Raw genomic sequence first — 27,163 nt, forward strand, 5'->3', positions numbered from 1 at the left:
CGGAGGAGCCTATTAGGCTGCAATCCATGGGGTCGCTAAGAGTTGGACACGACTGAGCGACTTCACTTTCACTTTTCACTTTCATGCATTGGAGAAGGAAATGGCAGCCCACTCCATTGTTCTTGCCTGGAGAATCCCAGGGATGGGGGAGCCTGGTGGGCTGCCATCTATGGGGTCGCACAGAGTCGGACTCGACTGAAGTGACTTAGCATAGACACAAATAGATATGAATGATTCAAAAAGTAAGTAATCATTCAGAAACTCTGACACTTGTTTTCATTAACTGGAAATTACTGGAAACAAAGTTTAAGACACATCATGACATCGTGTGCAGCCATGCTGCTGGAACAAGGCTTCAGGTCTACTGTTTCTGCTCTGTTACACTGTTTTTTGTTTTTTTTTTTTTACCCCAAACCCTAGCTCAGGTCTCAATCCCCCCATAAAGCTTCAGTAGGAGTGCCCAGTGCACTTCACTTTCTCTGTGAACTTCTAACACAAAGTCGATGTTCGTTGTCTCTGAGGCAGATTTGTAAGCTATTTGGAACAGAAGATTGTATCTTGTGGGCTTTTTTTTTTTCCCCTTTCTGGAGAGTAGAATATGTTGGATTCTATGAATGCACTATACAACTAATAAAACAATCATTTACTCATTTCATAATATTGAATTATGACAACATATAGGAATAAGCCTAATTTCTCCTCATCCTGAAAGTATATTACAAGGAACTGTGTACATAAATATCTGTTATCTTCAAAGACAGAAAACAAGAAAATTTGCATTGCATCTGGAGAACTGAGGCTGATAATCTGCAACAATCCAAAACTCTACCAGATAAGGAGCCAAGAAGAAAATAATTCTGACAGCTGCAAGCCTTCTTTTTTACAACATACACAGAATGGATGCACTTCCTCTTAACATTCTCATAAACAGAGAGTGCTGAGCAAATGCAAACAGCCCCAGTAGAAGCCACTGGAGTGTAGGCTTCAACTAATGGATTGTTCTTGTCTTTACAGAGGCAACCTCACTAACCCCCTATCAAACCCACCACAGTTGTCCTTGGAGCCACGAATAAGATGGATTGAACAAAATTCCATTTCAAGTGATGGAATTTCCAGGGCCAGCAAGGTACAAGCAGAAGCTGCCCACTTGCAAAGAGCAGTGGCCTTACCTTCTTCAGAGTGGGAACACTGTTTCCTTTAAGAACTAACATCCGGCACTGGGCCACCTGAATATATATACTAATAAAGTCAGATGGAAATTCCAGACACCTTTTACTCAAGGCATGAACTCCTCGCAGGCAATCAACATTCTATTAAGCAAGCCTCTTAGGAACAAGCTTTCCCTCAGAGGCTGTTTGCATTTACAACACGCTACGTTTTTCTAAGGCCAATTTGGGATCCATGGTTGCACAATATGTAATTAATTTTGTCACCTGTTTTCTTAATGGATCAAACTCACCCATGAATGAAAAGGCAGCACCTTGGTGGTTCCAAATATCCTGTTACGTGAACCAGAAGGAGAGTATGTCCTCCTTGGCCATAGACCCACATTCGGAACCAGCAATGCAGTTTAGTAGCAAGCAATTTATGTGTTTAAATGAAGCTTATTTCTTAATATCATAGCTAATAAGTGTAGTTTATCAAGCACCTACAGTGTGCTAGGTATTATGCCATGCACATGACAGAGCATCTCTGCTCTTACTGCACCTCAGGAGGGTGAGATTTTCTAACTCTTGAAGTGCTTCTGCATACATCGTCGTTGATCCTCATAATAATCCTGTAAGGAAGGAATCTTCTGATGAAGATGTCGTTGTTGTTGTTCAGTTGCCAAGTCATGTCTGACTCTTTGTGACCCCACGGACTGCAGCATGCCAGGCCTCCCTATCCCTAATCATCTCCCAGAGTCTGCCCAACCCCATGGACTGCAGCATGCCAGGCCTCCCTATCCCTAACCACCTCCCAGAGTCTGCCCAACCCCATGGACTGCAGCATGCCAGGCCTCCTTATTCCTAACCATCTCCCAGAGTCTGCCCAACCCCATGGACTGCAACATGCCAGGCTTCCCTGTCCCTCACTATGTCCCAGACTCTGCCCAAGTTCATGTCCATTGAGTCAGTGATGCTATCCAACCATGAGGACACAGATCCTCAAAGAAAGGAAGCAGCTGGCCCTAGGTCACTTAGCTGGGACTGAATGTGAAATGAGACTGGAATGAGGGTCCTCTGACCTCATCCCAGGCTACTTTTCTCCATCCTAGAATGTGTCTAAATGAGCAGAGCACAAATCATTATAATTCAAGGCAAATAGGCCATGTGCCCCCAGAGAAGAAAGATATAGAGAGATCAGACAGCAGAGATGATTCAGAGGTTCAGAGCCTGCCTGACTTGGAGGAAGAGGGAGCCAGACGTGAACAGCAAGGAGTCCAGAGGCGGAACAGGTGTGATAGTGGGCAAGGTGTCTCCACTCACACACCTGAGTCTGAGGTCTGAGCAGGACAACCAAAGTGGGGATGCGTTCTTCTACCAGACCTGTTCCCCAGATGACCAAGGCTCTTCGGGGAGTGCTGCTGCTCCTTCAGCTCTCAGAGCCTTTGATGGCACAATGTCTACAACAGATTGCATAGGATCTCTCCTCTTCATGGAACGAAGGGTATGGAACATACTTTATTTTTTTTTTCTAAAAAATCAACTAGTGTTAATCACACTCTTCTGTAATACAGATAAGAGCCTACATTTTTTCACTAAACTTTCCCTCATAAATCTGTGTTTTTTTCATGGTCTTTATACCTGGTCAACAATTCTTACCCAATTTCAAGAGACAAGAAGAAACATGTGATCAAGATTTCACATTCTTTTTAATTGCTCTAGAAAGCCCATCCCAACACACAGATCTACACACAGATGTGATGCTCTGAATATAGGAGAATAATGTGTTCAGAGGTGAGAGGAGGGACACTGGGTTCTAAAATCAGTAACATGAAATTGCAAATAGTTTAAATGACCTTGAAAATTTCTTAATAACCTAGAAAGTACAATACCATCTATATAATACTTATCAGTTCCTCTCTTAGTCTGTGTTTCTCTACTGTTGCCAATCAGACATTAAGTTCTTCCTTCATGCTAATGATAAAATCATCACAACCAACTTGCCTGGTCTCCTGAAAAACATGTTTCCCATTCTGCTGGTGGTCAGAATCCTTAAAACTCATTCTTTCCACTAGTTTTAACAACAGGTAGCCATGACTTGTTCACCATAAGCAACACAGAGAGTTGCTGCCTGGTCATGAGTGGCTAAATGGGATTGATAAGGATTTCCTGACACCTCTCTTCTTCTTCAGGGTCAGATGCCACATTTTACTGAAGGCATCCAACAACTCCTCTACATCTTCTAATTGGAGGTCCAGGGACATAGGGAGGAACCAAAGAGTGATAAAGAAAATCAGGGGTTCATCATCTATTCTAGAGGAAGCTGTAGACTTTGCTGTTCAGACGTCATCTGCATTTCTGCAGTTCTTCATGCCACAGATATTTTTTGAGCATCTACCATGTTTAGGTATAAGGTAAACGGTGTAGATAAAACCACCATGGTACCTGCTCTCACAGAGCCCACAGTACAGTGGAGAGGGGAGTACAGACGGGAGAACACTAATTAAAATACAGTAGGACAAGTGAATAGCACACAAGCGTGGGTGCTATGAAGACTCAAAGGACAAATACCTAGATTGGACCTGGAGGAGGGAGTCATCAAGGAAGGCTTCCTGAGAGAAGTGATTTCTAAACTAAGATCTGAAGGTCAAAGAATTAGCCAAAGAAAGGGAGGTTAGGAGAGAGAAGGAGGGACAGTTCTAGGTAGAGCTAACAGCATGTGTAACGGTCTACAGAGGCAAGAATAAAGGGTCAGAAAGGAAGGTTAAAGAGAAGACCAATGGATATGATAATCATTTGGTTACTGGGATCTTTGAGAAAGACTATTTAGTAACAGAACTAGAGATAAAAGCCAAATTGCAAGGCCTTGCAGAATAAACTGGTGTTAAGGTAGTAGAGAGGCTTCCTAGGTGGTGCCAGTGGTAAAGAACCCACCTGTCAATGCAGCAGACATAAGAGATGTGGGTTTGATCCCTGGGTTGGGAAGATCCCCTGGAGAAGGAAATGGCTACCCACTCCAGTATTCTTGCCTGGAGAATCCCATGGACAGAGGAGGCTGGTGGGCTAAAGTCCACAGGGTCACAAAGAGTCAGACACAACTGAAGTGCCTTAGCATGCACGCACGCATGTAAGGTAGGAGAGGAAGGATTGGTGGACTATTCACTTATGGAACCCCACTGAAAAAAGTAAGTGGGGAGAGTACTCTGAGGAGAAAACACTATCAGAAGAACACAGTTTTAGCACAACTTGATTTCAGTGGTTTTGCTGAAGGAATATTTAAAGTCACATAGTCTCCCATTGGCCAATACCAGACACAGGGAAGCAGGGTGCCATCAATCTCTTACAAAAACACATTTGCAATAATTTGCATGGACTCTCACACAAGTTTCAATTATACAAATAAAAAAGAATAAAGTCAAACCCCCCTCTCCAGGCTCAGTGGTTGATGCTAACCCAGCAGGTCTTACCTGAAGCAGGGCAACATAAAATGTTACCTCTAAGGCGCCTGGGAGGCTCCCAAGCCCCAAATTATGTTCTTAGCATTACAGGAAACACTCTCATTACAGAGGCGGTAACTTTGCGCTAAACTTTGCCCTGTTTTCTGTTCTACCATTCAAGTTCTTTTAAAAATACAAGCATCTCTTGGAGGAAAGGCCTGTGGATGACCAATATCTAAAAGTAAATGAAGGACTTCCCTGGTCGTCCAGTGGTTAATACTCTGTGCTTCCACTGCAGGAAGCATGGCTTTGATCCCTAGTCAGGGAAGTTCTGCATGCTGCATGGTGTGGCGAAAAAAAAAAAGTAAATGAATTCACCAATTTCTCTGTTCTTTCACAGGGCATCCCAAGTGGTAGCAGGAATGCAGAAATTAAAAGTGTGGGGAGGCTTGGAGGGTTGGGAAAAGAGTTGAATGCAAGTTGATCCCACCCTCAACCCCACCCAGCTCACTAACCTCCTGCCTGCCTCATAACAGGAAAAGGCAAAGAGGAGTAAAACCCAGCAGACAACTTGCCAGACAGGTGTATGACTTCAAATGCCTAGGGTTCCTTACCTTTAGTGATACAAATTCTTCTTATGAGGTAAAACATTCAGAATTGTTTTGACTGAGATTTCCACCTCTGCTTCTCTAAATTGATTCAGTCTCCCAAGGCTACTGAACGAAAGAAATTCTTTTTGTCAGGGATATGATTTCTTTTGGAGTATGTGCAATTTGCGGGTAAAAATCATGGTGGCCCACTTTACTCCAGTGATAGTCAGTTTTCTAATCTAAGGTAAAAAGGTAAAGTCTACTACAAAAACAAAAATACACAAGGCTCACATCAAGAAAATCTGGCCTCTCTGAAGCTCAGCAAATTTGAAGCTAGGTGGCCTACAGCGCAAGAATCACAAACTGGTAGCCTTAGGACTGAATCCAACTCACAGTCTTCTTGGGTCACGTAAGTTTTTCATCTGAATTTTAATGTCTTTAGATAAGAACTGTTCTCTGCAAGTCTGCCACAGGCCTCAAGATTTCCAAGTGTTCATATAAAGCACTGTATGTGCGTGTATGAAAGTGAAAGTAGCTCAGTAGTGCTCGACTCTTTGCAACCCCGTGGACTATACGGTCCATGGAATTCTCCAGGCCAGAATACTGGAGTGGATAGCCTTTCCCTTCTCCAGGGGATCTTCCCAACCGAGGGATCGAACTCAGGTCTCCCACACAGCAGGCGGATTCTTTACCAGCTGAGTGTATGTGTACTAAGTCGCTTTAGCTGTGTCCGACACTGTGAGATCCCATGGACTATAGCCCACCAGGCTCCTCTGTCCGTGGGATTCTCCAGGCAAGAATACTGGAGTGCGTTGCCATGCCCTTCTCCAGGGAATATTCCCCACCCAGGGATCGAATCTGTGTCTCATAGTCTCTTACATTTAGCACTAATGCCACCTGGGAAGCCCATATAAAGCACTACTTAATATTTCTTGTCTAGTTCTTGTAGAGTTTGGGACCACCGGTTTATACAGACTGATGTTAAAAACAAACTACCTGTCCTACTAAGGCAGAGCTCAGGGCTTAAGGTTTCAGAGCAGAGCATGCAGGGGTTATTGAGTAACAGGATCACTAAAAATCAATAAACCACAACAGTGTGCAGCACCCCTTGCAATCAGACTCTTAACAAAACAGGAGACTGGAACACAAGTGGGGCTCACTCATCCCAGGATAAGCCACGTGGCCACGGCTTTGAAACCACTTTAGAACAGAAGCACGAGTCACCGTCTGTTCTCACTGCTCCCACAAGATCCCTGACATCTGGATGTCCCAGAACACAAGCCTGGCAGCCAAAATCCAAGCCTGGCTTGGCAGAGGAAACAATCCCACTATTCAGTGAGCTGTGGCTATACCGCAGCATCTGTAGGATCCAACGAACAACACTCAATTTGGAGCAATTCACACCCGGCACTCAGCCAGTCAAGCCACTTGGTGGCTATTTAAGACATTCATCGCATGTAATACAGAAACTGTGCCATCCCTTGTCTGTCTGCAAGTGCAGGCAAAGAGGAGTTAGGTCCTCACGCCTAAACTCACCTCAGTTCCACATGACACTTCCCAGGCATAGAATCCAAGAATCAGAAAGCTAGTGCTCCAAAAAGCCTTTGAGGACCTCTCAATCTCCTCATTCCTCAAACTTCGTCACAAATGAGAAATTAGGTCCAGTAAGTTGATATGACCAGTCCAAAGGCTCATCACACAAGCAACTTAAAAAGGACTAGAACGTAGATCTCTGAGACCTCCACTGTGGGGGTGTCCTTTCTGTGATCAGCCCCTCGAGGCAGCCTCCGTGTCCTTCTGCAGCCCAGCCCAGGGTTCCTGGACTGATTTCTGTGACCCATGTGGGCAGCCTAGTTCGAGGTCATCAGTAGGGTTTCGGTCAAAGCTCTCTGGTGATAAAGGGGTTCCCCTGCTTTGATAGGCCCTCTGTGCATAGATTCCCTTGGGGATACGGCAGGGAATACCGGCTGGTTGGGGAGTGGAATGCTATACCCTAGCCACAGAGCTCATCTACAAAGACAAACTAGTACCTCTTTTAATCCAATTTACTCATCACAAAAGTGGTGTTTGCTCTACATCACCATGACTTTCACTCTCTCAAGAGCCCTCTGAATGTTGCCCCAGTCCCATAACCTGCCCTAGACAGCCATTCTCCTGGAGCTCTCATCTAGAGTAAACTAAATGAAACTCCTTATAACCAATTGCCCTGTTTTGTTTACTTGAGTGCAGCTTCAAAGTCTGTACATTATCCGGAGCCCAGGAATATCAATTAAAATAGATAAACTAATCAAATATGACAATTAAACTCCTATCTGAAAAGTGTAAGGGTATTCTTTACAGGAACATACGGATTTACTACACTGCTTTTTTTTAAACTATTAATATATTTATTCAAGCTGGTTTTAGAAAAGGCAGAGGAACCAGAGATCAAATTGCCAATATCCACTGGATCATGGAAAAAGCAAGAGAGTTCCAGAAAAACATCTATTTCTGCTTTATTGACTATGCCAAAGCCTTTGACTGTGTGGATCACAATAAACTGCGGAAAATTCTTCAAGAGATGGGAATACCAGACCACCTGATCTGCCTCTTGAGAAATGTATATGCAGGTCAGGAAGCAACAGTTAGAACTGGACATGGAACAACAGACTGGTTCCAAATAGGAAAAGGAGTACGTCAAGGCTGTATATTGTCACCCTGTTTATTTAACTTCTATGCAGAATACATCATGAGAAACGCTGGGCTGGAAGAAACACAAGCTGGAATCAAGATTGCTGGGAGAAATATCAATAACCTCAGATATGCAGATGACACCACCCTTATGGCAGAAAGTGAAGAGGAACTCAAAAGCCTCTTGATCAAAGTGAAAATGGAGAGTGAAACAGTTGGCTTAAAGCTCAACATTCAGAAAATGAAGATCATGGCATCCGGTCCCATTACTTCATGGGAAATAGATGGGGAAACAGTGGAAACAGTGTCAGACTTTATTTTTCTGGGCTCCAAAATCACTACAGATGGTGACTACAGCCATGAAATTAAAAGACACTTACTCCTTGGAAGGAAAGTTATGACGAACCTAGATAGCATATTCAAAAGCAGAGACATTACTTTGCCAACAAAGGTCCGTCTAGTCAAGGCTATGGTTTTTCCTGTGGTCACGTATGGATGTGAGAGTTGGACTGTGAAGAAGGCTGAGTGCCGAAGAATTGATGCTTTTGAACTGTGGTGTTGGAGAAGACTCTTGAGAGTCCCTCGGACTGCAAGGAGATCCAACCAGTCCATTCTGAAGGAGATCAGCCCTGGGATTTCTTTGGAGGGAATGATGCTAAAGCTGAAAACTCCAGTACTTTGGCCACCTCATGCAAAGAGTTGACTCATTGGAAAAGACTCTGATGCTGGGAGGGATTGGGGGCAAGAGGAGAAGGGGACGACAGAGGATGAGATGGCTGGATGGCATCACTGACTCGATGGACGTGAGTCTCAGTGAACTCCGGGAGTTGGTGATGGTCAGGGAGGCCTGGCGTGCTGCGATTCATGGGGTCGCAAAGAGTCGGACACGACTGAGCAACTGATCTGATCTGATCTGATCTGATATTTATTCAAATGTGTATTGACACATGGTTTATAGTGGCAAAAGAATATCCCTAAGGAGGAACAGATGAACAAAATATACATCATGAAATATAAAGCAGCTATTTAAAAGATGTTAACAACAGCAATTAATTTTGAGGGGCTTTCATGAAATATTTTCATGGGCGTGTACATGATGCACAAAAGTGTATTACACTGATTTTTTTTTTTTAATTTATATTGGACTCCAGTGTCCTGAGGGGGCCTATAATTACTATAGGTTGAAGGGCTGCCTGTAATTAATTTTGTCTGTTCTTATTCTCACTGTTCAGTGTTTACTAGACCACGTCTGGGGGTGAGATCTTCCCTCTCTGAGCTGCAGTGCTGTTATGGTTCATGGAGTCTGCATCCTTGCTCTCCCTGAGAGCATCTATGTCATTTGTCACTGGGGAGGGGAAGAGGTTGGCAAGCCAATATGCAGGGCTCCATTTGCTGTATTAGACCACAGCCAGTCACCAAATAAGAAGCAACGGGGAAAAAATTAAAAACACAGTGAAAGGAAGCCCGTGTAGGAGACACCGTGGCTGACTCGCCATCACTTCCATCCCTCCATCCTTGTGGAGCAGCATGCTGTTTGAGGGAGAAACTGACCCCAGCCCCCAGCTCCCAGGTTCAGCCCTGACCATTTCCACCTAGTCTAGTAATCCCATCCCCCTCACCACAAAAAGACTGGTTTAGGCAACCCAAGCCTGCAGTCAGTCAACACAGCACATTTCTTAGTCGATAAACTGGTTTAAGATTGGGTACCTGGCTCAGTTTGGGTCAGTGAGACATCACACATATGCTGGGGGCTTCTGGGAAAGGTCACTCTGATAGAATTTCCAAAAGCCAGTTCTCTCTGCTTCTGGACAGTGGATTGCGGGCACGCAGTTAGGATTGCTGAGGACATTTAACCAGCATGAGAGAAGTCAGCTGAGGATGAGACCCAACCACAGGAGGCAGATTGGGGAAAAAAAAAGTGGGTTCTAGACATCACAGGACTGCTAAATCAAATCTCATTCCAGTATGTAGCTAATAAAAAATCCACTTTGTTATGAGCCAGTCTAAACTAGGGCTCCTTTTTCACACAAGAAGAACCATAATGGATATAAAATTCTAGGCAGTGAATGAGGAGCATGCTCATTGACAGACAACATACACAAGTTATGAAATTACCATGTTTGGCAAAAAGAGAGAGACAAAGTGAAAGAGAAAGCACTACGCAAACAAACACAAATGCAGAAGAAGATGGTGCTATGAATTTCACACTACCTGTAATGGGAGCTTCGTTTTAGAAGGAAAGAAATGAAAGAATGGGGACAGAGTTAGGGAGGAATTGGTTCCCTCCACAAGATGGCACAACCTTATGCAGGACCTCACGTTCCGTGCACAAGATACAGGCCACGTGTGGTGAAGGACACAAGAATGATGCAGACAACAGCACAAGGCCACTGTCCTCTAGACTCAGCACTGGCCCAACCTTCATCAGAAAGCGTGATTGGAGGACTTGGCCAGCATCCAGAGGACAACTGTCATGAGATCTAAAGGAGATCGAAGAAGAGGGAGGGGAAAGGTTTGAATTAGCTCATAGCAAAGCAAGAATGTTAGGCAAAATTAGTTCAAGTCAGACTGTATTTGATGATAACCATTCACTCTCTCTTCAGCGGGTAATCCTGTTTTCAAATTCATTTTAGGTAATATGATATTCAATCTTACTAACTTTTATGGTGAGCAGTGATACTGAGAACTGGGATCAAACACTTGGGAATACAGAAATCATCTCTTAACTCTATCCAATTACTTAGAAATGAACACAGGGAAGCTTTACAAGATTGTAGATTCTTGAGTTTAACCACTGGGAAAATCTGAAGGATTTCTCTCTACACTCAGACATTTTTAGCAGAGGACTCTTCTGAGTTAAGAGGCCTGCTCCTTTCTTGTGTTTGCTGTGGGTCCTCTATAGGTAGGTAGTTCATGCTGTGGGAACAACCAAACACTTGCCCGAGGAGCCAACAGCACTTGGCTTCCTCATAGACCACTGCACTTGGAAGTCTGGGCCTATGTATGCTTGTGCACCCGACCTGGGCAGGCAGGGCTGTTAGGAAGCAGGTTCCCATCCCGGCTTTGGCAGTATGATGCTGGATACCCACGAATACCTGATTTGATTTCTTTGTCCTAAATTTCATCCATAAAATGAAAATATTAGACTAAATCAAGCAGCTTCTCATCTTATGGCTAGTGAAAGTAAAATTCATTATAATTGTCCACAGAGTGCTGAGTGCTAAGTTGGTTCAGTCATGTCCAACTCTTTGTGACCCTGTGGACTAAAGCCCTCCAGGCTCCTCTGTCCATGGGATTCCCCAGGCAAGAACACTGGAGTGGATTGCCATGCCCTCCTCCAGAGGATCTTCCTGACCCAGGGACCCAACCTGCATCTCCTGCTTTGGTGGGCAGACTCTTTACCACTAGCACCACCTGGGAAACCCCTAATTGTCCACAGCATGCCAGCGAATCTGGCCCTTCACCATCTCTCTGTCTTATCTCCTGTCCTTTTCCTTATCAGCACTCTAGCTATTTCTGGAATACTGTGCCCATTGCCCATTAGGACCTCTGCATATGCTTGCCCTCTGGTTGGGATGTTCTTCCCCAGGATATTCACCCATAAGCCTTCCTCACAACTTTCAAGCGAGTCTAATATCACATTCTCTATGATGACACATAATTGCAAATCCTACACACACCCCCAATCTTTATCCTCCTATTCAGCTTAATTTTTTTTTCTTCCTTAGCATTTAGTAGTATCCCACCACCTACTATATATTTAACTTATTTATCTTACTGTCTATCTCTCCCAGGAGAATGTCTGTTCTCCAAGGGCAGGGATTTCTCTCTGCTTTTTTCACTGGTGTATGCCTGGTACCTGGAAGGGTCCCTGATGCAGAAAAGAAATTTAGTAAGTTTTTCTGAACAGATGGCTGGAAGGGAGGGGAGGAGGAGAACAGCTCTGTGCCAGCTCTGAGGTCTGTGGGCTGCAGTGTCTACAATCAGAGGGCTCTCCCCTGTCGCCCCTGTATGTGAAACACCAAAGCAGCCCAAAGCTGCATGGGTGTGCTTTCACCCAGCTGTAGACCCTCCCAAGGGCTGCTTCTTGCATGTCCCACGCTCTGAGCTGAAGGGCCATGTACACCACTCTCAGCAAGACCACAGCCTCCGCCGTATCATGTATTAAACAGATAACTAATGAGAACCTACTGTGTAGTACAAGGAACTCTACTCAGTGCTCTGAGGTGACCTAAATGGAAAGGAAATCCAAAAATGAGGGAATATATGTATATGTATGGCTGATTCACTTTGCTGTACACCAGAAACTAACACAACATTGTAAAGCAACTTTACTGCTGTGAAAATTAATCTTAAAAAGAGATCACAGCTTTTAAAATTGTCTATGGGAAACTCTTTATACTGGTACTCAGCTTCATTTTCTAGAGTCAAAATTAATACCATTTGAGGGAGCATAGTGGTATCCATCTCCTTTCTCAAATTCTTCACCTAAAATCCCCAGGGGGAAGAAAAGTGAGCTTCTCTGCGGTCAAGATGCTATGCTATGCTAAGTCACTTCAGTCGTGTCCGACTCTGTGTGACCCCATAGACGGCAGCCACCAGGCTCCCCCGTCCCTGGGATTCTCCAGGCAAGAATAATGGAGTGGGTTGCCATTTCCTTCTCCAATGCATGAAAGTGAAAGCAAAGTTGCTCAGTCGTGTCTGACTCTTCGAGACCCCATGGACTGCAGCCTACCAGGCTCCTCCATCCATGGGATTTTCCAGGCAAAAGTACTGGAGTTGGGTGCCATTGCCTTCTCTAATTTAACCGGCAGTGAGGAGAGGCAGTGATTTCAGCCAGTTCCACTAGATGGCAGCATGGTCTGGAGTGCTGGTATCCAAAGCTGACATTTACCAGCCACACTGGCTACAGAAGCTCCCACACACCCATCCTGTTCTCTTCCACACTTACTCCTTGCCGCCTCTTCACTTTTAGCTTGGCTATTTTCAGCCAGTAATTTACAATCTGCTCCTAAATGGTTCGTGCTTAATCATGAATGCATTTAACTCCAGTCTTGGAATCGTTATGTCTGCTTCTTTCTGCCAAAGTATTAATACATTACGTAGCCCAACCTCCCTCTCCAAAAAACAAAAAAAAACCTCACTTCTCCCACAAAACTTTCCCAACCAAGCCTGGCTCTGATTCCAACTGTATATATGTGCTGTGATATAGTCAGACACATAACCATTTTTATATATTGGATAGAAGGTATATATATATATATACATATATAAAGTTGACAGAGAATCACATGCACAGCTCTGGGCATCTGGAAGGCAAATGTACATTTTACATATATGATCTGCAGGTGACCACACTCCATATAACAGGAGTAGTCATGGCTCTATGAAATAGCATGGCTGCCAGAGGTTCAATTCATGGGTCAAGACACTAGATATGTTAACATTCATCTATGTCTTCCAAGTTTGAATTCCTTCCTAGTATTCAATTTTAGGTCCAGAAAGTCTTCTGAGCCAAAAAATTTCAGTTATCTAAAACAAAATATGATGTATAGATTTGAACAAGAATGTGTAAATACCAATATAACTTTTAAAGCTATTTTGAAACACTCTATGTATTTCAATCTTTGAAAACTTTTCCAATCTACCTGAAAAATAAAATGAAATCTACTTGTAGAAGTATTATGAAAGGCTAAAAACAAGCCTAAGGTGTATTTTAAAGCACAGAAGGCCTTGTTTGTGAGTTCAAATTGCTTACTGGCTGTTAGAGGAAATGGCAGTGTCAATATTCTGACAAACCCCTACATAATGGGAGAACACAAATAAACACTGTTGGGTTTGCAGGTCTCTACAAGGTGTTCCTGACGCTATCAGATCACTGGAATCCAGGGACATCTGAGAGTTACCAAACACACAGAAATTGTGAGAAGGAGAAATTTCATGTGCAAAAGTTCTCCATCGGTTCAGAGCCCCATTTCTGAAGCATTTTAATCCTTCATCCATTTAGAGATAAAAACTGTCTACACGCAAACTCCAGATGCCATCTTTTCTACCCACAGTCCTCAAACAGCCCTTAGTCTCCTAACGCTCCTCCACACCCAGAGTCCTTGCAAAAGAAAAGCAGTGATTTTTCTGAACACAACCACTTGAAAGCTGTGACCAAAGGTTATTTCCCTGTAGACAGCAACACCATGGTGCTTAGTCATCGATTCCGACAAAGGTGTTACAACCAAATTAGTCTGGGCACTTTTTAACTCACCTAGTTTCGGCATTTTCCCCCGTATCAATCAGAAGAACAGCTTCCCAGAGTCTCAGCAGTCACATAGACCAGAGGAACATACATAGCCACCCTGCCGATGTCTTTTCCACGGCATCTGTACTGCCTTCAGGGAGTGAGTCTTCCTTGAGAATAATTCAAAGAATTTGTCCCATCCTTTCAAAAAACCAACCACAAGCATACCAAACCAATGCACAGAAGACACTGGTCAACAACAGTCACTTAAAAGTTGTCTTGCTTGTTATTCTGGAAGCCGGGTGTCGTCAGCTGTAGTGGAATGCATTGTGTAGCTTTTCACTGTGAATCCAGAGAGGTCTTCACGTCCACAGCAGGGACGGACTGGGTGTTGCCTGCACTCGCTACCCGTAAGCTACGACTGCACGGGGACACAGGGATTACCTGTGATAGGAGGACGGGAGACAGTTTCAAAATCAAGCAGAAACAGGAAGTCTAATGTTTCCACATGCTAGAAAAGAGGAGCAGATACTTAAAAAAAAAAAAAAAAAGGAGCAGCCCCAATCATAGAAGCCCGGAAAAAATTTAAAAAAAAACTCATTCCTACCTGGCCTGTATAAACATGAATGTCTATTAATAGTAAGTGTTGCTTAAAGGTGTTCTGGTTCTCAGGAGAGCTAGAGAACAGAGTTCGGACAACTTTGCTACTTAAAATCGTTAGCCTTTTGCTTTTGAAGAGAATATGAGGTCTTTATACAGAATGTATGTATGCCTGCATCCATGCCCATGCAATACGCACAGGTACATACATAGAGATACAGGCACATGTATGTTCTAATAGTCTGTTTAGAAGCTTATTTATTAACCTTGGGCATTTGACAGTTATTATCACCCACAAGTCCTTCCCTCATCCATCCCCCCAGGCAAGGTTTGGCCAGTCCGACAAGACCCACTTCACACGCACCTCCTCTGTGAATCCCTTTTTCTAAAGATCCCAAATGGGTGTTAGGCTCTCAGCCTCTTCCTTTAATCCCCACAGCACCTCAACTGAGCTTCCTTTCTGGGATCTTCTCACAGCTGTCCTTAGGTGGTCTATGGTGATCTATCTTATCTTCAACTCCATGGTAAGTTTCTTGACTTTATTCTTATCTTCTGCAGCAATAACACTCTGCTTTGAGCCTGTTTCTGCACACAGCAGAAATCATACCAAGTGGAATGCAATGGACAAATGCTTTACAGTCTGCTAGGTCAGGTTCAAATTTCAGCCACGCCACTTCCTAGTTTTGTAGACTTGCAAGTTACTTCACCTTCTGAACAATTTTGCTCTCTGTCCAATGAAAATAATATTGTCTACTTCATAGAACAGCTGTCAAGATGTAAAAAGAACCATGTGACGCAAATAACATATTGTCTGACACATAGTCACTGCTAGAATAGCAATAAGCATTATTGTTGACCTGAATTAAAACCAAATGCCTACTATTAATTCAGGGAGGAGGCGGAAAAAAAAACCAAATCAACACCAACTAATATATTACACATTTCTTTGTAGCCTGAATTATCACGTGACTAACTCATAGAGGTTTGAAGTTTATACTTTAGAAAACACCCTTTTGTGTTCCTTTGTGTTACTTCTCTAAATTCTGACTGGCCCCTTGATGTTTTGACAACTTCAACAGGGATTAAGGGTCAAAGAAGATGCCAAGAGACAACCCCTCGTGGAAATGTAGGGTTCTAAATCATAAAGACGTCCCAAACTCTGATTCACTGTCAAGTCCAAGGGTAAATTACCAAATGTAAAGGACAGAAATGCTATATCTAAACACAGGAACCAGGCTCTCACATTTCCTTACAATGTGGCCTTGGTGGTAGCTGCATGTCTAGATGCCTACCAGGAACCATTCTGTCCACTGCTGCGGGAAGAGGGTGGAGCAGCATGGGGAAGCCGCCGGGAGGGACAGCAGGAGGCAAAACTGCGCAGCATCACAGAAAACAGCGGCCAGCACGGCCCGCAGCCCAAGTCGGGGCTCCAAACACACGGACCGGGGCGGTGATGCGGTCCTACCTATGAGAGGCAAGGGCAGAGTGGGCTGCAAGCGTTGGAGTCTCGTGCATCAACTGGGCACCTCCACACCCAGAGGACCAATCCCTGATTTTGGAAAGAGCACTCCAACAACAGGAGAATATAAAGCAACACAGCTACGGAATCCCCTGGAGGTTCAGTGGTTAGGACTCGGCACTTTCCCTGCTGGGGCCAGGGGATCGATCCCTGGTTGGGGAACTAAGATCATGCAAGCCCTATGGTGCAGCCAAAAAGAAAGTAACACATCTGGATGGGCTACAGATAAGGCAGGAAGTCAGGAGACCTCCTTCCTCTTTTATGTGAGACCAGAATGCCCAGGACTTACATGTTCAAAGCTATTAAAAGTCTGCCCTTTTTAAGCAGTCCCAGCAGTTATAATTTTAAATTCTACTCATCCCACATCCAACTTCATTTGGGAAGAAAGAAGAATTATAGACAGAGGCTAAACACAGGGAGCTCATAGAGCAGTTCAAATTCAGAGAACAGTCTTATGTAACAGTATCTAACCCACTTCAGTCGCCTTTGAAGATAAGAAGGCAACTCTCCTATGCGTCCCTAGGACTTGTAACTAGGAAAAACTAGGAAATCAGGACATTCTCGACAGATTTAAGGATCGACAGTTGTGACAGATACCCAACGCTGGAGCATCATCCGTGCTCTGAGACAGGAAAAGAAGCAGCAGCTGTGGCTTCTAGCCCTAGAAACAGTATGACGGCTTGGCGGCGGAGGAATCTGTCCAATCCAGTCTTACAAAGGCAACTGGTGCTCAGATGCAGGCATGGTTCTCTATCTTTCTGGTGAGCTTAGCTCTGCAGCTGAAGCGAGGTACTGCTCAGCACCCCAACACCCCGGGCCCCACCCCGGGACCGTGAGTGGCATTGCTGGTGACAGATGCACCCCGGAGCTTCGCAGTGACAGTACATAAGCCGTTTCATTAGGGAAGTCTGCGAGCGTCTTATCTCGTATTTCTCCTCCATCTATCTGCAACCACGTGACAGCGGCTTTCAGAAAACCAGCTTCTCCTCTTGAGTGCGCACGCTCTCCACGTTATCTGGGCATCTCACAGCAAGGCACTATCACTTCAATCATTTCACTGTCCCTACGCCCAGAGAAACCAGGTGACAAGCACAATTTCAAAGAGGTTAAGCCGATTATTCGACAAGGCCCTGCAAGCTGGGGCAGGGCAGAGAGCGAAGCCATGAGACCCAGAACCATCACCAAACACAGGCGCTCTCTCTGGCCTAGTTTCACTGACTGCTTATTACACACCCCAAGAAAGACACTTCCTCTATGGCTACCCACATCCTTATCAGCAGTGCATTCGACAAAATCACCACAAGGATAACGCAATTTATGGCTGCATGAAAATGTGTACCATTTGTGTATTTCAACAGATGCTATAGTCTCCAGGACAGAACTGGAAGTGTCTGCTAAACACCTTGACCTTCATGCTTTGGCATTCCCAATTTGCTCCCTAGTCCCTAGGGCATGATCCGGTGACTGCCAAGAGTACTGCTATCTTCTTTCCATTCAACCCTCCCCTCTTCCCATCAATCCTATCTAGACCCTCCTTTTCAGTCTTCTTCCTGCCACTGCAGCCCTCTCAACGGCCTCCCTGAAACCAGTGCTGCAAACAGGGCCTCCTCTTTGACTTGACTTGATTCCCTTTGTCCCTCGGCTCTTCTTCTGGGAGAAAGGAGTCATTGGCGAGGGAAGAAGGCAGGCTGACGGGGGATCATTCCAGGGCCTGAGTCTGGTAAAGTGTTCCAGAAGCACATTCTGAATGCTATCACAGAGACAACGAATGGTCACCTCTTACCTGAAAAGGCTTGTGCCGACAGGAGCGCATGTTTCAGGCCTGGAGGAGAGCAGAGAAACGCTACCAGATGCTGAGCAGCGTGTGTGATTTCCCTGTGTTCACCCGCTCTCCCTGAAACCCTGGGAGGTGGGCACCGTGATCCCTGAGCTGAGGAAACCAAGCTCCATAAATGTAACGTACTTGCTCAGGGTAAGGCCAACACAGGTACATGGGATCTCTTATTCCAAACTGGTTGGGTTTTTTCTTGTATATGGTTCACCAGAGAGCACACATAGGGGACTGTCTGAAAAATAAAGAGAACACTTGGCAACCCACCTTTTAAGGACAGGCAGAGCAGAGAGTTCACCAGTGGGAACTGGAGCTGCTGCGGGCCAGCGCTGGCCTCAGGGACAGGGCAGGAGGGTTGGGGGACAGATTTCTCAAGTCCATCCTCACACTGACTCCCCACAAGGGGCCGCATAAAAAAGAAGTGTGGCAAGGCAGGTTTTTCTATCACATAGTATTTCTAAGTTTCAAGTATAAGTTTTATAAAATGTTACTCAGAAGCAGGCAAACAAATGAATAAATAAACAACTCACTGCTAGCTGCAGTACAGTGATGCCAGCAGCCAGATCGCAGCACTCTAGAATGAGCATTTCTGTCTGCTGTCCTAGGACGCTCAAATCTCTCTTCACACTCACACCACCAACGAAAACATTAAATCAGCCTTTACGAAGCACAGAAACACTGAGTGCCTGTTGCAATAAATATGCTGGCACTTGAACCTGGCTTATTTTCTGCTGAGCTGAGTATAAACAGAGTCTTGACATTTTATAGCATTCTTGCATTGCAAACCTTCATGTGAAACTGAACATGAGCCCTCATGATAAAATACTCAACTAATTAAACTCTAAATTTGCCAAGAAAAACTCTCCAATGGTAGAGTAAATTTCTCTATAAATTTCTAGAATTTCTTGTGAATATGCAACACACGGTATTTCCCAATTTGAATTCCTCATCTCCTTCTGTCACCAAACTTGATCATTTTCCTCTCTGTTTTAACCTCTATGGATCCCATCATCCCCCAGTCATCGCTGATTCCTCTCTTGCTTTGGACAATCTCTCATTTACCAAGTTCTGCTGTCTCTCCATCTGTGCTTCTCGCATTCTCCTTTGGATTTTGTTAAAACCTGTGCATTCAAGGTGGCAGAAGATGTTTTTTTAAAAAGACAGCTTTCCAGAGAAGACCATGAAAGCAGTTCTACTTTCTGTCCCCCTTTAGACAACAGTGAGCTTTGTCATTTTGTAGTTTTACCCACGTGGCTATTTTGAAACCTATATTAAAAGAAGAAACCCAGCTTTCAGAAATGTTTCAGTTTAGCGAGCCATCAGGAATTACACCCTGTCTTGAGTTTCTCCTTGATTTTCGGCCCCCAGGAAAAACATACACACACCAGTTTTGACCATTTGCAGGGGAAGGATGATCACCCAGTTCGGGGCCTTATCCCATTGGTACCCAGAGCCCCGCACTCAGGCAGACAGCAATCATCACTTGTCTTCTGCCCCATCCTCCTCAGTCTCACAGCCTGAATGGCAGGCTGACATCAAACAAGCTCCTGCCACATGGTGACTGGGGAGCAGACATTGCCGAGCACACACCTCTCACCCCTGGAGAGATGTGAGAGCCCTGTATTCCCATCCCACTAAGTGGTCCTATTCTTCCAGATAAGGAGCCCAGAATTTCCTATCCTGTGCTACATTTCTGTCTCCCCACCTCTAGCCTCTCATCACCCAAAGTCTTTCAGGACAAAGGAGGGCATGTGGGCTAGTTTCATCCAGAAAATGCTCCCTGATACAGTAAAAGGATGGGCTAGACCTAAATTCATATGCTGCTGCAAATTCATATGACTCATCCCCAAAGAGCTTCTCTTCTGCACTGCATATCTCATCTTCCCACCAGCCATTCAGACTTGAAGCCTTAGTGTCATCTTGGATCTCCCTCTCCCCCTTCCAGCCACCAAGCTCTCACAACTCCCCACCCTTGCAGAGTGCCTCTGCCTTCCTTTGTTTCAACCCCAAAGCCCCATCCTATCTCAGGCCTCAGCTTCCTGCTCTTTTCACTCACTTGCCCTCATGGCACATCTTTTCAAAGCACATCATCATCTGTACCTAGAATTGAGTTGAAAATCTTCACTTTACCACGTCATTCTCCGATGGGGAATGTGCAGCACTTCCCAGCTGCTCATGGATCAGAGTCCACACTGTTAGCAAAGGATTCAAGATGCTCCCCAGCCGTGCCCCCATCAGCCTAGCACTATTCTACTTCTGGGTCCCTGTTCACCCACTTTCCTTGGCCTCTGGGGTCCATTCCACCATCATCAGCTACAAACTACTGCCAGTCTCCCAAGGCTCGGTCACACAAGGCCATTGTGATGGCTATGTTGCTGTTGTTTAGTTGCTAAGTCGGGTCTAAGTCTTTGTGACTCCATTGACTGTAGCTTGCGAGGCTCCTCTGTCCATGGGATTTCCCAGGCAAGAATACTGGAATGGGTTGCCATCTCCTCCTCCAGAGGATCTTCCCAACCCAGGGATTGAACCTGCATCTCCTGTATTGCAGGTGGATTTGTTACCACTGAGCCACCAGGAAGCCCGTTACGATGCCTCAAGCCAGCTCCTCTTCCTCTATCTCCCTATGCGACTTGGAAGCTTCCTTACAATCTTTAGCCCATTTTGCTCAAAGGGAGAGGCACTGTTATAAACGTCTCATCATCCCACGACACTGCACATTTCTAGGTGACAAGGAGATTGCTTCATTCATTCAAGAAAATCAACTCGCATTTATCCAGAACCTACTGAACATCAGGTACCGACGTAGGTGCTGGGCTCATTGTGGGAAATAAAACACAAGAACTGACATTCAGTGGGAGGAAGATGTGGCAATCAAGTAAACACGTGAATAACTAAAGGGCAGATTTCAAGAGGTGCTGGGATGGAAATGAACAGGGCGTTCTGATGGAGACTGCGCTGGCAGAGGTGGCCTCGGAGGCCAAGCGCCGGAAGAACAACAGGAAAAGCAGCAAGAAGACAGGCACTCCAACCTGAGACAGGACAAGCCTGGCCACGCCAGGGAGAGGAGAGGAGAGGGGGCCAGGGTGGCATCAGTGCTGGATGCACAAGGAACAAGTTGCTGGGAGTCGGGGAAAGGCCCACAGAGGTAAGGCCACATAGAGCATGGTCAGAAGTTTCTGTTACGTGGTGGAAATGGAGAGCAGGGCAAATGTCTGGAAGGCAAAGTGGCAATAAAGATCAAAACCTTCAGACTCCACATGTCCTTTGAACCACTTCCAGGAACACATCCAGGGAAACAGAGACAAGTGTGGACAGCTGCTAAAAGCAAGGCAGTTGTGTGGTGTTATGACAGTGGTAAAGATTAAAAACAGTTCACTCATCCAAACGGGAGATTGGTGAAGTGAATGATGGCATAGCTATATAATGGCACAGAATACGGTCTTTAAAAATGATTTTAGAGAGTAACTAATAACATGTGAACTATTCACAAAGGCTACAAAGCAACGTATAAAAGAAATCATATGAACTACTATACAATTTTTATAGAGAAAACTATAGGCATACAGAAACCAGCTGAGAGTTATAGTCACAAAATATTTTCTTCTGAGTGCTGAAGTTAAAGAGTAACTTTTTTGGTTGTTATTTTTCACTTTTTGGTCAAATTATAATCGATAAATATACTACACTCCCATGTGATGCTTTTGTTATAAGGGGGAAAAGGTTTTCAAAAACCTGTTAGTGGGGCGTCCCTGGCGGCTCAGTGGTAAAGAATCCACCTGCCGATACAGGAGACACAGGTTCAATCCCTGATCTAGGGAGATCCCACATGTCGTGGAGTGACGAAGCCCATGTGCCACAACTACTGAGCCTCAGCTCTAGAGTCCAGAAGCCTCAACTACTGAGCCTGTGTGCCACAACTAACAAGCCTGTGCACCCCCTGTGCTCCACAAGAGAAGTCACTGCAATGAGAAGCCGGCACACCACAACTAGAGAAAAATCAGTGCAGCAGTGAAGACCCAGCACAGCCATAAATACATAAATAAAATTATTCAACAAAAACACCCACACCTGTTGGTAACAAGAAGGTATAGCAGAGTGGATTTCCTATAAATAACAAAGGCTGCTGATCAACAGATGGCCGGGGCAGTCTTCTGTCTTTTTAGGGAATCTTCAGAGCAAAACAGAAAAACAAAACAACAAAACAAAACTCCCTAGAACTTCAGGCAGGAAGTGGGTCATTCGTTTCTCGATGATTTCACTGACTCAGTACTGACTGTCAGGCCCCTCGGGTCCTCACAGCGAAGAAGCTGGAGATAGGTGCTCCGACGGGATGGAGACTGGAAACCTCGCCCGGCAGCTCCCAGCCCTGGGGCTGAAGTCTGAAATGCCAATCTGGACCTTCTAAGGGAAAAGCCTTTCCCCATTCTTCTTTAGATTCATTACAACTGAGTCAAACACTCTCACTTATATTATTACAGGTTAAATATGATTACGTTTTTGTCTCTTAAATAAGATTTACTGTGCAAGCCCCTGAACACACTGTGGTGTGTAGGCTTTCTTCCCAAACAGGTTTGAAAATGTAATAAATGATTCAGACAAGTCCCAACAAGTCTCAGGTATTCTGATGCCAGCTTATGAGTGCCCAAGGTGAAAAACGTTCACTGCAGAGGCCCATTCAGCCAGCGTGCCCTGCTGCTGGCCCCTGGGTCACAGAGGTGGTTTGGTTCCCTGTCCTGTTTGGTAGCCTTCTAAGCTCAGCACTTAATGGCCACTCAAAGAGCATATGTTGAAAATGATTTGCTAGCAGAATTCCACATATTTCTTTTAGTTCTGTTTTTAATAATCCCCTGGAAGCCACAGAGCTGAAGGAACTATATACATGGGATTGTACATGAAAGTAGATTTTTTTTTTTACTCTGGAAACCTTAAAAATTTTAAGACAAATTAAATCAGAGATTGAGGACACTGACAGTTACTATCCAGGGCCTCTGTCTTCCCATATTCATTCAACACATATTTATTGAGGCCTTCCTGTGCTCCCAGTAGCCCTTAGAATAAGTAATAAACAAAGGGGCCAGAGGAGGTAAATGAAGGACTGGGAGAGGGGATGGGCAGAAGGACGGGAGGAAGGAAAGGAGACAATTACTTCCAAGATATTCTAACAGCCACGATCAGTTTGAGAACAGGCTATTAAGGATCTTATAAGACCTATGTAAAAATTTAGAGTTTCTCAAAACTCTGATTAGGCATCTTAATTAAGCAGGGGATGCACAACCAGGTGGCTATTTTGTAAAGACCAATAAGAGCACAGGAAGTCAGACTGGTGCAGAGGCGGAGGTGGGGGCATGTGGCATGTCAAGTGTTCTTGAAGGAATCTAGGTAAGAGATGATAGTGACACCCTGATCTCAGGTGGTGGCAGTAGGCTGGGACAGGCAGCGCACAGATTCTACAGCTATTGAGTGGGAGAACCGGTAATATTGGCAACTGACTGACGTAAAGGAGGATGCCTTCCAGGCTTCTGGATAGTCAGTTAGATCACTACTGAGGGGAAAATGCAAAGAGTAGGTAAGTTCAGTTGACTTCCCATCACATTTGAGTTGCCTGTGAGATGTCTAAGTATTGATAAACACTTTACAACTGGACAGACAAGTCTAGGCTAGGCTTGAAATATACCTTTGACGGTCATTACCACGTAGAGATTCTGATATCCCAGGAATGGGTGGGGTCATCAAGGGAAAGAGTGGACTAAGCAGGGCACAGAGGGACTTCCCTGGTGGTCCACTGGTCAAAACCCCATGCTTCCACTGCAAGGGGCATGGGTTCAATTCCTCGTTGGGGAACTAAGGTCTCACATGCTGCATGGCATGGCCAAAAAAAAAAAAAAAAGACAGGACTTCAGAGGACCCAGACAAAGCCCTAAGAAGTACTGACATTTAAGGGATGGACAAAGAAGAGGAAGGAGCCTGCAGTGGAGACTGAGAAGGGATAGAGACAGAAAAGAAAGAAATCAGGAGGGTGGATTGTCAAGGAGAGGACTGCGTATAGAAAACAGGATAAGTGGGTCCATCAGACCATTCTCTATGCCTGCATCTCCATTTCTTCTCTGTAAATAGGTTCATCAGTATTAATTTTCTAGATTCCATATATATGCATTAATATGTGACATTTGCTTTTCTCTTTCTGACTTACTTCACTTTGTATATATAACATGAATGATTCGTGTTGATGTATGGTAGAGACCACCACAACACTGTGAAGCAATTATCCTCCAATTAAAAAAAAAGAAGAAGAAAACAAGAGCAGTAGGGATTTGCACTGAGCAGTCAAGAAGGAAGTGAATGGTGGCTGTGCACCCACCATCGAAATCCCAGATGCTGCTCCACTTCTTCCCCACCCTTGATATTTCTGGAGTTGGCTGTGAGCAGGCAGGGGCTAAACAGGAGGAAGCAGAAGAAAGAAGGTTCTGAGATAAACAGGTCAGGAGATTCTGGACATAAGCCAGTGTGATCTGATCAGGGGCTGGAAAAGGGGCCAAAGGCCATAGAAGTCACAAAACATGAAGTTACATAGGTGGCATTCTGTTGTTCTGTCCAAAGTATTTACTGGTCATCTACTATGTACAGGCACTGCCTACAGTGCTGGGCATAGAGCGGTGACAAAACCCTAGGCAGAAAAACAGGATTTCAAGCAGACAAAAGTTTTTCCTTCCCTGTGGAAGGGAAAAACAAACCAGAATCAAGGGGAAGAATGACTGGGAGAGAGGAGCATTTTGGATGGGGTGGTGCCTGAGCAGAAAACTGAGAAGAGTGGGGGAAAGAGATAAGGAACAGGCTAAGGGGAGAGCCTTCCAGGCAGAGGGAAGGGTGGGTGCAAGGGCTCTGAGGCAGGATCAAGTTTGGAAAGTCTGAGGAAGCAGCAAGGGAATGTGGGCCAACGGGAGAGGAGGAGTGGGGGTGGTAAGAGATGACATGGGAGAGTTGGGCCAGGGGCCAGGTCAGGAAGCCCACAGCTCAGGGCAAGGAGGGTGGACTTCACTGGTTGTGATGGGAAGACACAGGAGGGTTTAGAGTAAGGCAGTGACACAGTCTGCTGGGTTTTCTGAGAGTACTCAGATGACCAGAGAAGTAGAGGGGGGCGAGGGGTGCGGCAAGAGCACAGGAGGCATTGGAGGCCACTGAGGCCATCAAGATGAGAAACAGTGGCGGAGGGGAAGGGGAAAGAGGTGAGATACGCATGTTTGGAAGAGAAACGAACAGGACTGGCTGTTGCACTAGCTGTGGAATGATGAGGGGTCAAGATGCCACCTAAGCTTTTAGCCTGAAAGCTCAGTATACAAATATGCTGACAGAGAAGGACAAAGCCAGGGGAGGAGAAGGTTTGGGTTAGAAGAATGGCCGTGGAATCAAGATGTCTATTCCTAGAAAGACAATGTGGCACATACATACAATGGAATATTACTCAGCCATAAAAAAGAATGAAATAATACCATTTAAAGCAATGTGGATGGACTTAGAGTTTATCATACTAAGTGAAGTCAGACATAGAAAAGACAAATTTCATACAATATCACTTATATGTGGAACTTTAAAAATGATACAAATGAACTTATAAAACAGGAATAGATTCACAGACTTATGAGAACAAACTTATGGTTATCAAAGAGGAAAGGAGGGGCAGGGATAAATCAGGAGTTTGGAATTAAAGTATACCCACTACTATATACTTTTCATCCCAAAATCCCAAAGAAGGGCAATGCCAAAGAATATTCAAACTACCACACAATTGCACTTATTTCACATGCTAGCAAAGTAATGCTCAAAATCCTTCAAGCTACACTTCAACAGTATGTGAACCGAGAACTTCCAGATGTTTAGAAAAGGCAGAGGAACCAGAGATCAAATTGCCAACATCTGCTGGATCGTTGAAAAAGCAAGAGAGTTCCAGAAAAACATCTATTTCTGCTTCATGGACTATGTTAAAGCCTTTGACTGTGTAGGTCACACCAAACTGTGGGAAATTCTTCAAGAGATGGGAATACCAGACCACCTTACCTGCCTCCTGCAAAACTTGCATGCAAATCAAGAAGCAATAGTTAGAACCAAACAAGGAACAACAGACTGGTTCCAAAATGGGAAAGGAGTATGTCAAGGCTGAATATTGTCACCCTGCTTATTTAACATACATGCAGAGTACATCATGCACAATGACGGGCTGGAAGAGGCAGAAGCTGGAATCAAGATTGCTGGGAGAAATATCAATAACCTCAGATATGCAGATGACACCACCCTTATGGCAGAAAGTGACGAGAAATTAAAGAGCCTCTCGATGAAGGTGGAAGAGAAGAGTGAAAAAGCTGGCTTAAAACTCAACATTCAAAAAACAAAGATCATGGCATCCAGTCCCATCACTTCATGGCAAATCGATGGGGAAACAATGGAAACAGTGACAGACTTTATTTTCTTGGGCTCCAAAATCACTGTGGATGGTGACTGCAGCCATGAAATTAAAAGACGCTTGCTCCTTGGAAGAAAAGCTATGACAAACCAAGACAGCATATTAAAAAGTAGAGACATTACTTTGCCAGCAAAGGTCCATAGAGTCAAAGATATGATTTTTCCAGTAGTCAGATACAGATAAGAGATCTGGACAATAAATAAGGCTGAATGCCAAAGAATTGATGCCTTTGAACTGTGGTGCCGGCAAACTCTTTAAGAGTCCTTTGGACAGCAAGGAGATCAAACCAGTCAATTGTAAAGAAAACCAACCCTCAATATTCATTGGAAGGACTGATGCTGAAGTTGAAGCTCCAATACTCTGGCCACATGATGAGAAGAGCCGACTCACTGGAAAAGACCCTGATGCTGGGAAAGATTGAGGGCATGAGGAGAAGGGGATGACAGAGGATGAGATGGTTGCATGGCATCACTGATTCAATGGACAAGAGTTTGAGCAAGCTCTAGGAGATGGTGAAGGACAGGGAAGCCTGGGGTGCTGCAGTCCATAGGGTCACAAAGTGTTAGACATGGCTGGGCAACTAACTGCACAACAAAATATATAAGAGATAACTAACAAGGACCTATTGAATAGTACAGGGAAGTATATTCAATATCTTATAATAATGCATAATGGAAAAGAATC

The 27,163-nt window shown here is 44.7% G+C and overlaps 1 protein-coding gene across 3 annotated transcripts in view; it reads right to left on the bottom strand.

Annotated features, from left to right (window-relative positions):
• Positions 1-27,163, bottom strand: part of TNFAIP8 (TNF alpha induced protein 8) — a 144,682-nt gene that overhangs the window by 58,178 nt on the left and 59,341 nt on the right. The window contains exon 3 of one of the 3 annotated variants that reach the window (XM_061422998.1): positions 14,102-14,518. The exons of the other annotated variants lie outside the window; for them this stretch is intronic. Coding sequence (XP_061278982.1) covers positions 14,102-14,114 — 13 coding nt within the window. The 5' untranslated portion in view covers positions 14,115-14,518. The remainder of the gene's footprint in view (positions 1-14,101; positions 14,519-27,163) is intronic. 3 annotated transcript variants of the gene reach the window in all.

Source organism: Bos javanicus, chromosome 7 (assembly GCF_032452875.1).
Source record: "Bos javanicus breed banteng chromosome 7, ARS-OSU_banteng_1.0, whole genome shotgun sequence".
Classification (NCBI taxonomy): Eukaryota; Metazoa; Chordata; class Mammalia; order Artiodactyla; family Bovidae; genus Bos; species Bos javanicus.